The sequence below is a fragment of the Poecilia formosa genome, unplaced genomic scaffold, assembly GCF_000485575.1.
Source record: "Poecilia formosa unplaced genomic scaffold, Poecilia_formosa-5.1.2 Scaffold216, whole genome shotgun sequence".
In the NCBI taxonomy this organism is placed as follows: domain Eukaryota; kingdom Metazoa; phylum Chordata; class Actinopteri; order Cyprinodontiformes; family Poeciliidae; genus Poecilia; species Poecilia formosa.
The window spans coordinates 869,411-881,872 of record NW_006800155.1 but is presented as its reverse complement, the minus strand read 5'-3'; the positions used below and the strand labels follow the sequence as shown (position 1 = coordinate 881,872).

Below are 12,462 nucleotides of genomic sequence, written 5' to 3'. Positions count from 1 at the left end.
CGTCCTGCTGCAGCGTAAGAACCTCCTGCTGCAGCGCAGAAACGTCCTGCTGCAGCGTAAGAACGTCCTGCTGCAGCCGGGACTATACCAGACAGGAAGTGAATCGTCTTTGTGAGGTTTGATACGTTCATCAGAGGCAGGAACCCCGACCCGAACCGGGTCAAAAAATATGACCAAGAGCATCTCAGTTTTCTAAACCAACTCCTGCAGGCCTGTTCTCTCTGTACATGCAGGAGAAATCAAAGAACAAGTTTTATGTCAAAACTTACAGAAACCTGAAGTCTAAACTTTTTACAACCACTAAATTTCGCGTTTTATTTTTTATGTGATACGATCAACAAAAAGTTGTGCATAATTTTGAAATGAAAACAAAATGTTCCATGTTTTTTTATATTTGTTTACAAAAAATCTTAAAAGTGCGGCATGCATCTGAATTCAGCCTCCTGAGTCAGAACTATTTCATTCTGCCATTTTGATTTTATTTTTAAACATGTATTACTGCATCATGAAATCATAATAAAACACATTTACATGAATGCAGGGTAATGTAGGAATGCTCTGCAGAATACTTTCAGTTTTCAGCAGATTCAGATTCGTCTTCCTGCTTCTTTAAACAGAGCTTATCTCGGCTCTCCTCCTCTGACCCAACATGGCTTCCGTCTGCTCCCACTGTAAATATTTATGAACATGTGAGGTGCTCAGAGGTTCACAGTCGCATCTAAAAGGCTTTCTGCCCGAACGCTGTAATCAGTCAGGGGTTCAGGTGTCGGTCCTGCTTTGTGATCTGCAGCTTCAAAATTACACTAAAGGACAGCAGAGGAAAACAGTTCAGAAAGACGAGTGTTTCTTTCTTCTTCTGCTAAATCCTGCAATTCTTTAAATCTAACCTCAACAATGTCAGTTCCTATCAAACAAAAATAGAGCTGAAGTGGAAAAACCTGATGCAGGTGCATCAAGTATATCAGCACTGACCTCAGAGAAGCAAATCTAACTGTCCATCAACCTGGGAAGGGTTCAAAGGTCATCTCCAAACCATCTGAAGTCTGCAGAGAGGAAGATTATTCTGAAGAGGAAAACATGTCAGAGTCTCAGCAGATTCAGTCCAATGTCAGAGCAGGACGCTCAGAGAAATGACCAGAAACCTCAAGAGCTCCATGTCTGACTCCACAGGCAAGTTAAAGGTCAAAGGTCATGAAAAGGTTTGAAAAGACTCTTAGGAAGGGTAGAAGTAGGCCATAAGGCCTCCTTCCACCTGTCCAGCACGGTGGTGGAGGGATGATGATGTGGGCTGGTGTAGCTGCTCCAGAGGTTTCCTGTGACTGCGAGTTTCTTCTTCACCAGGATTATAAAGTTAAATGTTATTTTTCACTCAGTTCATCAGGAGAAGAATCTCAGCTGCAGGTTGATGTGGATCTGATGGTGAATCTCTTCTTCCTGTGGAGATTTAATTTAAAACTAACTGCTTGTCTTTCACCCGATGTGGTGAAAGTTTGATTCTTCTGTTTCTGAAGCAGCTCGTCTCGAGGTTCAGTTCGCAGATGATATTTTCTTATCCTCCATTTTCTCCTGCAGGTTAAAGTAGAGCTGGAGATAAATCAGTTCTGTTGATCACATTTTTGATTTTGTGGAGGATTTAATAATTTAAAGAGTGAAATTTTTCCCACCTATGCTTTTCTTGGGTTTTATGGCTCAGAGTGACGTCGGTACTCCAGGGCGGCCATCTTGTTTGAGAAGCCTTGTTTCACAGCTTCTGTTTGAGTTCAGGATTTTTTTTTCCCAGTAATGAAGTCATAATGTTAAAATGTTACAGTCATTGAAATACTAGAATAATCATATGACAATAAAATCTAAATGATATTAGAACAAAGTCTTAATGTTAAGAGAACAAAGTATTAATTTTATGAAAACTCCAACATGAAAATAACAAAACAGCTTTTTTTCTCATAAAACGACTTTTTTCTTGTAATTTAAGACATTTTTCTGGTAAAAATGCCTCTTTGTTCTGTTAATATTATGACTTTATTCTCATATTTACTCTGTTGTACAACTCACTAAAGTGATTATTGAAATAAAAGTCACTTTTTAAAGATATTTTTTGACATTTGTAATTTATTTTCTTAGAAAAGAAAACAAAAAAAAGCTTAAAACTGGAAATTTTATCTGGTGTGAAATATTTTCTTTATTTTATTTTAAAGGCATATTTTAAAGGCAGCTATTAAGGCTGAATTTTTCCTTGCAATCAATAAAATTAGCACAACTGATACAATGTGATAGAAACAGAGTGAATTTAATAAGATCGTAGAATACAGAACAGGAAATAAGAAAATGTCCTCACAGAACAGAACTAAACCCAGAGGATCCTAACATCCAAACTACAGACTGAACGCTCTGGTTCTCTGCTTGAATCAGCTTTTAGTTCAGAAATAAGGAGCTTCAGATCCCAGTTCCTCTCAATAGAGCCATTGTTCTCTGAGCTGTGAAAACTGAACATGTTTATCCTTAAATCCACTCGCTGACATTTCAGGGAATCATGGGAGATAAACTGAGGTTTCTGGATGGAGGAGGGCGGATTTACTGATGAGCATCATCAGGATTCAAGAGGATCAGCTGAACAAAGAGGGAAAACCTGAAATCCCAAAGCTCCCAGTCCGGAGCAGACCAACACAGCTGGTAAAAACCACTGAACCCTGAAGGAAGGACGTAAGGAAGCAGAAACGCTCTGAGGATCGTTCCTGCTGCAGCTTCAGCCGCTGGTCGGTCACTTTAAACCCCAACCTGCCTCAACTTTGTCTTTTGTTCAACAAGATCCTTCAAAATAAAACCCTGTAATTAACTCGACTTTACCTTCACCCTGAGATTTACAAAACAGAGGATGTAAAGTGCGACTCCTCTGAGTTCTCACCGGCAGACGTTTGTTTTTCACACAGGACTGCTGCAGCGGGTTGGAGGCTGAAATCCCGAGTTGTTTTGGGAGAAAGTTTCTAAATCCAGATACAAACCGAGCCGATCGGAGAGGACCACCGTGTTTAGAAAGCTGACGGAGTAGCTCAGCTACTGGCAACAATCTGATTACATTCAGACAAAAACAATTAATAAATGATACTTTTGCTTCCTCTTCTGCTCCTGTAGTTCAGGTTAAACTACTTCATGGTGAAAGTTCGGAGGATTTCTCTCCACCTGATATTAATTTCTGCCCATCAATCAGGGACGTTTTATAAACCCTGACATCCATCAATCTGCAGGATAAACAATTATTTACTAGAGGAAAACATCTCAGACAGAAGCGAATGTTTCCAATAGTGACCAATGAAGACATTCAGACTAAGGTCTGAGGAGCTCCACCTGCAGGCCTCAGTCAGCTGACTAAAGGTTACAGGTCAGGAAAAGGTTTTAAAAAGTGTTTAGTTTGAGATCGGGAAGGGAAACAGAGACCAAAGTCAGTGGAAACATGTCACTCCAGTTATCAGGCATGGTGGTGGTGGGTGGTGATGTGGGCTTGTTGTCCAGCCACAGGAACTGGAAACATTTCAGTCATTTAAATCTCGTTTCCCAACAGACTAACTGGGCCAGCAGGATTTAACCCAAACGCAGCGCGAGGCGTTGAGGTAACAGAAAAAACGATTTCAGCAAAAAACTGGATTTGAGCATCAAGACTTTGTGTGACCAAAAAGCCTTAGTGGAGTTTCCTGCTGTTTCTGTTTCACCAACAGCTGATCACCATAGATAGTGTCTTTAAACCAATCAAATGAAATAGTTTTTAAAATCAGATGGAAATAAATGTTTGGTTCTGGTTGGAACTGAAGCCAGAATGTTAGGAATGAGCATTTTAACCACTGGTTCGGTCAGTGGGGAAACCATTAAACCCAGTTGACCTGTGAGTCACGGCGTCATGTTAAATCCTGCGATCCATTTCACAAAGCAGTGGAGTTTAGACAGACTGAACCAGGTTTACTGCGGCCTCTTTTCAGCCGCTCCCTCCAAACCGCAGTGCGTTGTTTACCACCAGACACACTTCTCCATCACCTCGCAGCCATTTGCCTGGTTTCACAAATGCATTAGTGCATGCATCAACAAGAGCTGCAACTTACAGCTGTTTGCAGACAAGAAGCCGTCCTCCTCAGACTCACCGTGCAGCTCCCGCCCAGCAGCTCAACCAAAACAGTGATTAAGGTTTCGACTCTTCACCTCAACGTCAGAGCTGCCGGCGGATCCGCCACCAGGTGTAATTACAGGTGAGGAGACGGGCGGCGGTCCAGCTCAATCTACCTGCTTACGTCAAAGATGACTTTACCTTCCCCTCGAAGCGAGGTGTGCTCCGACACACGGCAGTGTTCAAACAGCAAACATAAAACCAAAGAACAGTAGCAGATTAGAGGCTGTAAGCAGCAGCAGAGGAAACAAAGTTCAGGCGAGTCAGAGATGAACCGTTCACCGTTTCACTCCATTTCCTGAACTGGTTCATTTCATTCCTCCTGAAGCAAAGAGCAGCTCAAATGGAGATGCTGTTTTACTCTGAATTCTTACTAAAAAAATGCATCAATATTGTTTTTCTTATTGTCTTTCACGAAAGAAATAAATAAAAGCTGCTAAAACAAGCACAAAATAGCACAACACTATGAGAAAGTTCAATGGGAAGTTCAACTTTAAATTTGCTCCTACAATTTGGAATAATTTCCAAAACCAGTAACAGTAACTAGTAATTTTTTATGTAAAGTCGAATTATATGAATATAAACAGTTTACACGCTAACAAGAAAGAAAACTAAACTTTGGTAAAAGTTTTTACAATCAAACTGGTTACCATGGTAACTTTGATAACAAAACAACGCAAAAATAACAAATAAACAATTCTTATGAACTTAAATAAAAATAAAATATTTGATGATGAGTTACAACTGAGGCACATTTAAGATGTTTCTAAACCAAAACCTCACGAAACATTTTGAAAACAAGTTTCAAAGTCATTACAGTTCAACAGATTTATATAAATACATTGTTGTATTTAAAATTGTTATATTTTATGATTATCTATTTCCAAAAGGGAAGGAAAACGATCTGGACAACCAATAAAACTCTGTAGAAAGGCAGAAGGAACGTGGCGCCACCTTGTGGATGAATCTATCATCACGGCTTACAAAAGCAACAAATTTTATAATAATAATTCTGCTGTTTAAGTTCAGTTTTTACTTTATTTGGAGTTAAAAGAAATTTATCAGAATTTGGCTGAAGAAGAGCAAAAAATAAAATTCACCAACTTGACTCATTTTTAACTTTATTATTAATTTATGAAATGTAGAAATCTTTCTCTCTTTTCAGATTCCTCAAAAATAAAACTAATTTGGAGAAATTTATTGAATTAATTCTTCTGTGATTTAATATTTTCACTCAATAACTTATTGTTCAAATAATAAACAACTGATTTATGAAAAATGATTCTGTCCCCAGAGATTAAACACATTAACCATGCAGAATAAAATTAATTTGTAAACAGAAGCAAAACCTCTTAACTTTCCTGGAATTAACTGAATTCAGCCAGCAGAGGGCGCTGTAGAGTCAAGAGTCACCTGCTTCTTGTTACTAATCTATGTATTAAATATAAAAATCAATAATCAGTGTATTTAATACACTGATTATTGATGAGGATCAGTTTAGTTAATCTGTTATTTCTGCACAGACGGTTTTACTGATAATCAGGGAGGCTGAGTTAAAAATCTTCACTTCCAGCTCCTCCTGCATGAGCAGCGAATCCAGAGACCAAACAAAACTAACGAGATTAAGGATTAATCTGAGAAAAAAAAACCCCCAAAGCATTTAATTTTCCAGTTGATCAAAAACCGAAAAGAGAAAAAACTGGAAAATGATTTTTCACGAGCTGCCTTTGATCATCTGTGGTTTGTTGAGAATTTAAACCAGATTCCAGAAACAAAGACTGATCATAACAACATAGAAATATGAATAATTAGAAAATAAAATAAATTCTGATCCGTTGCAAGAATGAGGAATAAAATAAAGAAATAAATGAAATACATTTAAATAATAAAATCAGGACGAACAAAATAAAAATTAAGATAAAATCAGACAAATGTATTAAAACGGTGACAGAATAAAGAAAAATTGAATAAAATTTTATTGAAATCAATTAAAAATATTAAGAGGAAATAATGACTTGTTTTTTAAAATTTGTTTTTGGTTCATTTTAATATTTCCTTTTACTAAAAGTGATTTGAAAATCAAACCTGAAGCAACAGCTGAAAAGAATCTGCATATTTTAAAGACACAGATGTTTTAATTTAATTCAGTCTAATGAACAGTTTTGATTAAAACCCGGTCTGGACCGTTTCCTGCTGCTCCGTCAGAGCAGCAACAGGGAGGCGGATGATGCAGCAGCAGCTGCAGCAGCTGCTGCAGCAGCGGGAACCCGCTGGGTGACAGGAATCTGTTACCTGCAGCGGACAGAGCGCAGCGCTGAGGTGAGTCCACTGTGGCTCAGTCTGCGACCACACACCGAACCAACCGGCTCCCCTCGAACCGGAACCTCCGGACTCACCAGCTGTCACTTGTTTCTGTCCTCTGAGGTTTTTTCTTCTTCTTTGGACCGAATTGTCTCTGATTCTGGGAGACAAACGGAGGAAATCTGCAGATTTTCTGGTTTATTTTTCAGTCAGACTTCAGAGGATGGAGTTTCAGAGAGGAGTTTAAATTCTTAGATCTGCTTCTCTTTGGTGATTAAATGGAAAACTACACGGTGTCGAGTAATTTCACCCAAGTTCTCTCCGAACTGGACGGGATGGGTGGTGAGGAAGAGGAGGAAGAGGAGGAAGGCGTCAGAGGGAACGGACTGCGCGTCCTGATTGGCTGCATCCTCTTCCTGCTCATCGTGTCCACGCTGCTCGGGAACACGCTGGTCTGCGCCGCCGTCATCAAGTTCCGCCACCTGCGGTCCAAAGTCACCAACTTCTTCGTGATCTCGCTGGCCGTGTCCGACCTGTTCGTGGCCGTGCTGGTGATGCCGTGGGAGGCCGTGACCGAGGTGACCGACAGCTGGCTGTTCGGAGGCTTCTGCGACGTGTGGATCACCTTCGACATCATGTGCTCCACGGCCTCCATCCTCAACCTGTGCATCATCAGCGTGGACCGCTACTGGGCCATCGCCAGCCCCTTCAAGTACGAGCGGAAAATGACGCACCGAGTGGCTTTCGTCATGATCGGGGTGGCGTGGACGCTGTCCATCCTCATCTCCCTCATTCCGGTGCAGATGAACTGGCACAGGGCTCAGGAGGAGGACGGCGCGGTGATGGAGGACGTGGCGGCCATATTGGACAGGAACTGGACAAACTCCACCAACCTGACCGGAAGCGCGTCGGCATCCATGAGCTGCGTGGCCAACCTGAACAAAACCTACGCCATCTCCTCCTCCCTCATCAGCTTCTACATCCCGGTTCTGATCATGATCGCCACTTACACCCGGATCTACCGGATCGCTCAGACCCAAATCCGCAGAATCGCGTCTTTGGAGCGGGCGGCGGAGCAGGCTCAGAACCAGGGCCACGGTGTGGCCCGGAACCAGCAGCAGCACCGGGCCGCCGACGAGGCGTCGCTCAAGTCTTCGTTCAAGAAGGAGACCAAAGTTCTGAAGACGCTGTCGATCATCATGGGGGTGTTCGTGTTCTGCTGGTTGCCGTTCTTCGTCCTGAACTGCACCGTCCCGTTCTGCGACCCGCCGTGTGTCAGCGACACCACCTTCACCGTGTTCGTCTGGTTCGGCTGGGCCAACTCCTCCCTCAACCCGGTCATCTACGCCTTCAACGCGGACTTCCGCCGGGCCTTCGCCACCATCCTGGGCTGCAACCGCATCTGCTCCAACAACGCGGTGGAAGCTGTGAACTTCAGCAACGAGCTCGTCTCCTACCACCACGACACCACCTTCCACAAGGAGGCGCTGGTTCCCGTGCAGCCGCAGCAGCGGCCCCGCAACCTGAGCATGACCCTGGACGACCGCCTGGAGGACATGAGCGCCCGGTTCGACGAGGAGTCCAACATCTCCATCGGTTCTCCGAGCCACGACAGGCTGCTGCTGCTTCCGGCCGCCGTCCAGCTGGAGGACAACCCGGAGATTTCTCTGGCAACGATCACACCCATGACGTCAGCAGCAGAACTGGACAACGAGGTGTTCATACCAGGACAAGTCCAGCAGGACGGGTAGGACCGAGCAGAACTCGGCCGGAACTCATCAGTCCAGGGTAGCATTGACACTGATTTGTTTCACCAGATCCGATTTTCTTACTTTCTTTTCTCAAGAAGAAATTGCAAATGTCAAAATATTTTCAAACTGTGGCTTTGATTTCAGCCATCCGTCCATGACTGAGTGTTTGGGATATAAGGAGAATATAATCATAAAATTAGCAGAATAAAGACAATTTTACCAGAGAGAAAAAGCTTTGATAGTTACATTCTGACGTGAACAAATCCATTCAACTGGTTGTTTGTTTGGTTGATCATTTAAAACTCCTGATAATAATGTAATTCTAATGTGTTAAAAATGTGTCTATTAAATATTATATGTAAAACTTATAGCAGTCACTTCACCAGGTGCTCAACATTCCCCGGCTTTAATTTTCTTGTTGCGGTTCTCATATAATTACTATTTTATCCTCACATTTTTTCAGACTCTGTTGTCTTATGACTGAATTCTTATAATATTATGACTTTATTCTCTTCGTTAAAAATAAAACATCTTAGTCTGACCCTAATATTCAGTTTTCCTGAATTCAAAGCTGTAAAACATGTTTGTCAAACAAGATGGCCGCCCCAGGTGAGCCGACATCTCTGAGCTGTGGAAACCCGACGAGAGCAGGGCGGAAAAAATCCAGGTTTTCCAAAAAATAAATATCCAGAAACCAGAAATGTGATTAATCAATAAAATTGATTCATGACCCCGTCCTGCTGGTCATCATGAGATGAACGGAAATATTGTGAAAAAAAACCAAACCGTTTTTATTCAGGATTAAAATGTATCTGGTTTTTGTTCGATACAGGACAAAGCAGAGCACTACTGTCCTGCAGTTTTTATCAGCAGGATTACATTTAATGTTATTTATTCCAAGGAGCTCAATCAGCTCCTTTGTTAAATGTAAACATGTATTTCCTCTCTGGTGTTTGTAAAAAGTTGTTTTCCTCTTTGGACTCGTTCCTCTGTGTCTGTAGCGTCTCATTGTGTTTTACCTTCATGAATTCAGACGTGAAACATCCTCCACATCCACAGGAGATGCTTGTAGAAACGTGAGTCTTCAGTGTTTAGCAGGTGAATGTCTGGAGGAATAAAAAGTGGAGCGTGTGGTTTAAGGACCAGCAGCAGCTGAACTCGGCCGGATTGATCAGATCATCGTCGTTCACCTTCAGCATCATTTCACTGACATTTTTCTTGGAACCTTTTCAATGTTAAGCTGCTGGAAAATGTTTGAATTCAGTGTTACAATAAAGGAAGGCTGAACTGATGGAGCACAGAATGAGTTCTGAGTAAAAATATTACAGAAGATTATCAGATTTCTAGAGCAGCTTTTCCTCAGCATTGGTGAGAAACAATGCACTGATTTCTACTGTGCATTAAATTAGAGGAGAACCTGGGATTTAAGATCACTTCATTCATTTTACATTTGCTAAACACAACTAGCGTAACAACTTAATGAAAGATCATAAATCAGCCTTTCACTCAGTTTGACCTTAACATTAACTCTAGTCTACCTTCATTTTTATCTGCGTGTCGGTCAATCAAGCTTTGCTTTTATATTTTTGTGTCTTTTTCTTACTCTCTGTTCTACATCACAGCTGAGTGTAATCACCATTTAACTGACTTATTTTTATGTTTTTAAGTCAGACTAGTAATTGAACTGCAAGACTATTTACTTATTTTTTATTTTGTTTTTACCTTTAAATTGAGCTAGGAAGATATAACATGGAATTTATTTACATAAAGGGAATATAAAACTAAGTAGAAATAGTAAATAGTTAATTTGAACATGATCAGCTGGGAGCCCAGGATGCAACGTTTTAGAAATGAATGGAGGTAAAAGTGGTGAAGTGGTTTTGCTGTCTGAGTGTTTTTACAGCGAGCCTCTGGTTGTTCTTTCATCTTCAGTCGGTGTTGAGTTGAAACGGAGCGGAGCTCTCAGGGCGCCGCACCGTGACCTCCAGCCGAACCGTGACCTCCAGCTGGGCTTTACAGCAGGCTGAGGCTTCGCTGCAGCCACACCTGATTCATACCAGAATGTCCTGATAATCCCTGAATAAAAATTATATAAACTCTGCTGGATTGTATTTTGGGATGAATCCAGCCTGTTCAGGTCGGGATGTTTAAAGGAAAACTCATTTTTATTTTTCCTCTGAGTTGATGTGAGGCGAGCAGCTTCACTTCGTCTCACGTTTCCTCTGATCTCTGACTGAACGTCTGTCAGTGACTCCAGCCATCAAACCCTCCTGCTCTCTCTGCGCGTCGCTCCTGCTGGAATATTTACGACGTAATGAGATTTTTCTTTGACACGTTTGACATGAAAGGTGATGCAGCCTGAGGAAACTTCTGATCCGATTCGCTGCAGATTCACTTCATTCCTTCTTTGTTTTGGTTTTGTTGCTGTAAAATTTTGATTCTCTATCTTCTTTTGCTCTTTGGTGTTAACTGACTTCCTGGTATTAGAGAGAAAAGAAACATTTTCAGTAAAGACTCCTGAACAAAGTCACCGGAACACTTTCATTACATTCAGCCGTTTTCTTCATATTATTTTGTTTCTTGATGATTTTTAGTCTCAGAAAGCTGCAGGAACATTTCTGCAGCCCAACCAGGAATCATTGCTATTAAACAACAAATCAAAACTGCAAAAGGTTACATGGTGCAGAAATTATGCAATTTATTAAAACTTCAAACCGTTTCCCTGTAGATTCGTTGAGATTTTGGCTAAAACAAAAAGATAAACCAGTTTATCTGCAGTTTGAGTTGGACTTCATTTGGTATGTTGATATATTTTAAGATTTTCAGTCATTCATAGTTTAATCGTAACAATAAACACTTTATTTGTCCAGGATGATCCTGATGAGATGCAGCTTTTCTTCATCCTCATAAAAAGGGCAGCAAAATAAAACTAACTAAACTAAAAATGTTTAAAATAAAATCGTGAAAACATGAAAAAAACTTGAAACTTAGAAAGTCAATTTTAAAATGATACAGATTTTACTACATGAAAATATTTTGGTATTTTTTAAAACATTGAAAATATTTTTAAAGATTTTTTTTTTCATTTGGTACTTTGTGATATAACATGAAACGGCAGCTAATTATTGTTGTGAAAAGTGTTAATATCAGGATAATTAAAGAAAGGAAATACAACTTATCAGAGAAATGACAGAAATTAATTAATTCCAGAAGTTAAACATTTTTAAGGTATTTAAATGTTTTAAATGAAAGTTTTTATTAAAAATTTGTTTTTAAACAGGCTAACAAGCTTCTCGCCTCAATTTATGTTTAATGAATTATTGTGCAAATCGTATTTTTTCATGTTGTAAACATATTTAGACGTTAATTTGGCATAAAGTTCTTGATTCTCTGTGCTATAAGCATTTCTTAATCTGTTATAATTGATATCAATATTTATCTCTGCATTGATGATGATCAGAAGATAAATAATGTCTGAAAATAAAGATTATGTTTGAGATTTTTGTTACCCAACATAAAGCCATCAGAGCGATTGAAGAGGAGCTGTTAGCATGTAGCCTGGTTACATCATTAGCAGCTGAGAGTGATGAGCTGCAGCTCGAGGAGATTCAACGACAGGCGGCTCGTCATCCCGGGTGTCGACCCGAAGCGGCCCTCAGACCGGCGGAGGTCACGGCTCCCACCGTTAATCACCGCAGCAATCAGAGCAGAGCAGCAGCGCTGATTGCAGCCGCCACTCTGCCGATGTTCAGAGGCAGAAAGTGGACTCTTCTGTTTGCCGTCAAGGACTTGGACCATCACCCATCCAAACACTCTTCATCCTGATGAGGAGGCAGGAAAGTCACCTCAGAGCTTCATCGGCAGCCAGCAGCAACACCTGATCTACAAACACCAAGAAATCACTGAGCTGGTTTTAAATCTGCTGGGTTCCTTCTGGGTAAATCCACCAAATCAAATAAAAGTAAATAAATGTCTGACTGTGTAACAGCTTCATTATGGGATCAGATGAATCAGAGTCTCTGCTCTCAGTGTCTCTGCGTATATTTATACATGATATTCCTGGACTTTCTGGTTCTGGTTCTGTTGTGTGTTTCCTCCTGTTAAAAAGCAGTTGTTCCTCCCCACTGGCACCACATGCTTGCTCAGGAGAAGTAATCGCAGTAAAGACCGTGTCCTGATGCAGCTGACTTTGACTTTCTGCTGGTCATTTTTAGAAGCATTATTTATTTTACCCAACATGTTTGGAGGACAAAACTAATC

At 40.8% G+C, this 12,462-nt stretch overlaps 1 protein-coding gene across 1 annotated transcript; it reads left to right on the top strand.

Annotated features, from left to right (window-relative positions):
* The first annotated feature begins 6,186 nt into the window (after positions 1 to 6,186).
* LOC103149007 (D(1)-like dopamine receptor) lies at positions 6,187 to 9,493 on the top strand. The gene has a single exon (XM_007568018.2). It carries the CDS (start codon positions 6,730 to 6,732, stop codon positions 8,200 to 8,202), a length of 1,473 nt encoding a protein of 490 aa, XP_007568080.1. The 5' UTR covers positions 6,187 to 6,729; the 3' UTR covers positions 8,203 to 9,493.
* Positions 9,494 to 12,462: the final 2,969 nt, after the last annotated feature.

Bases quoted from the DNA above. Each gene is read 5' to 3' on its own strand.
- LOC103149007 (XM_007568018.2), top strand. From the start codon at position 6,730: ATGGAAAACTACACGGTGTCGAGTAATTTCACCCAAGTTCTCTCCGAA.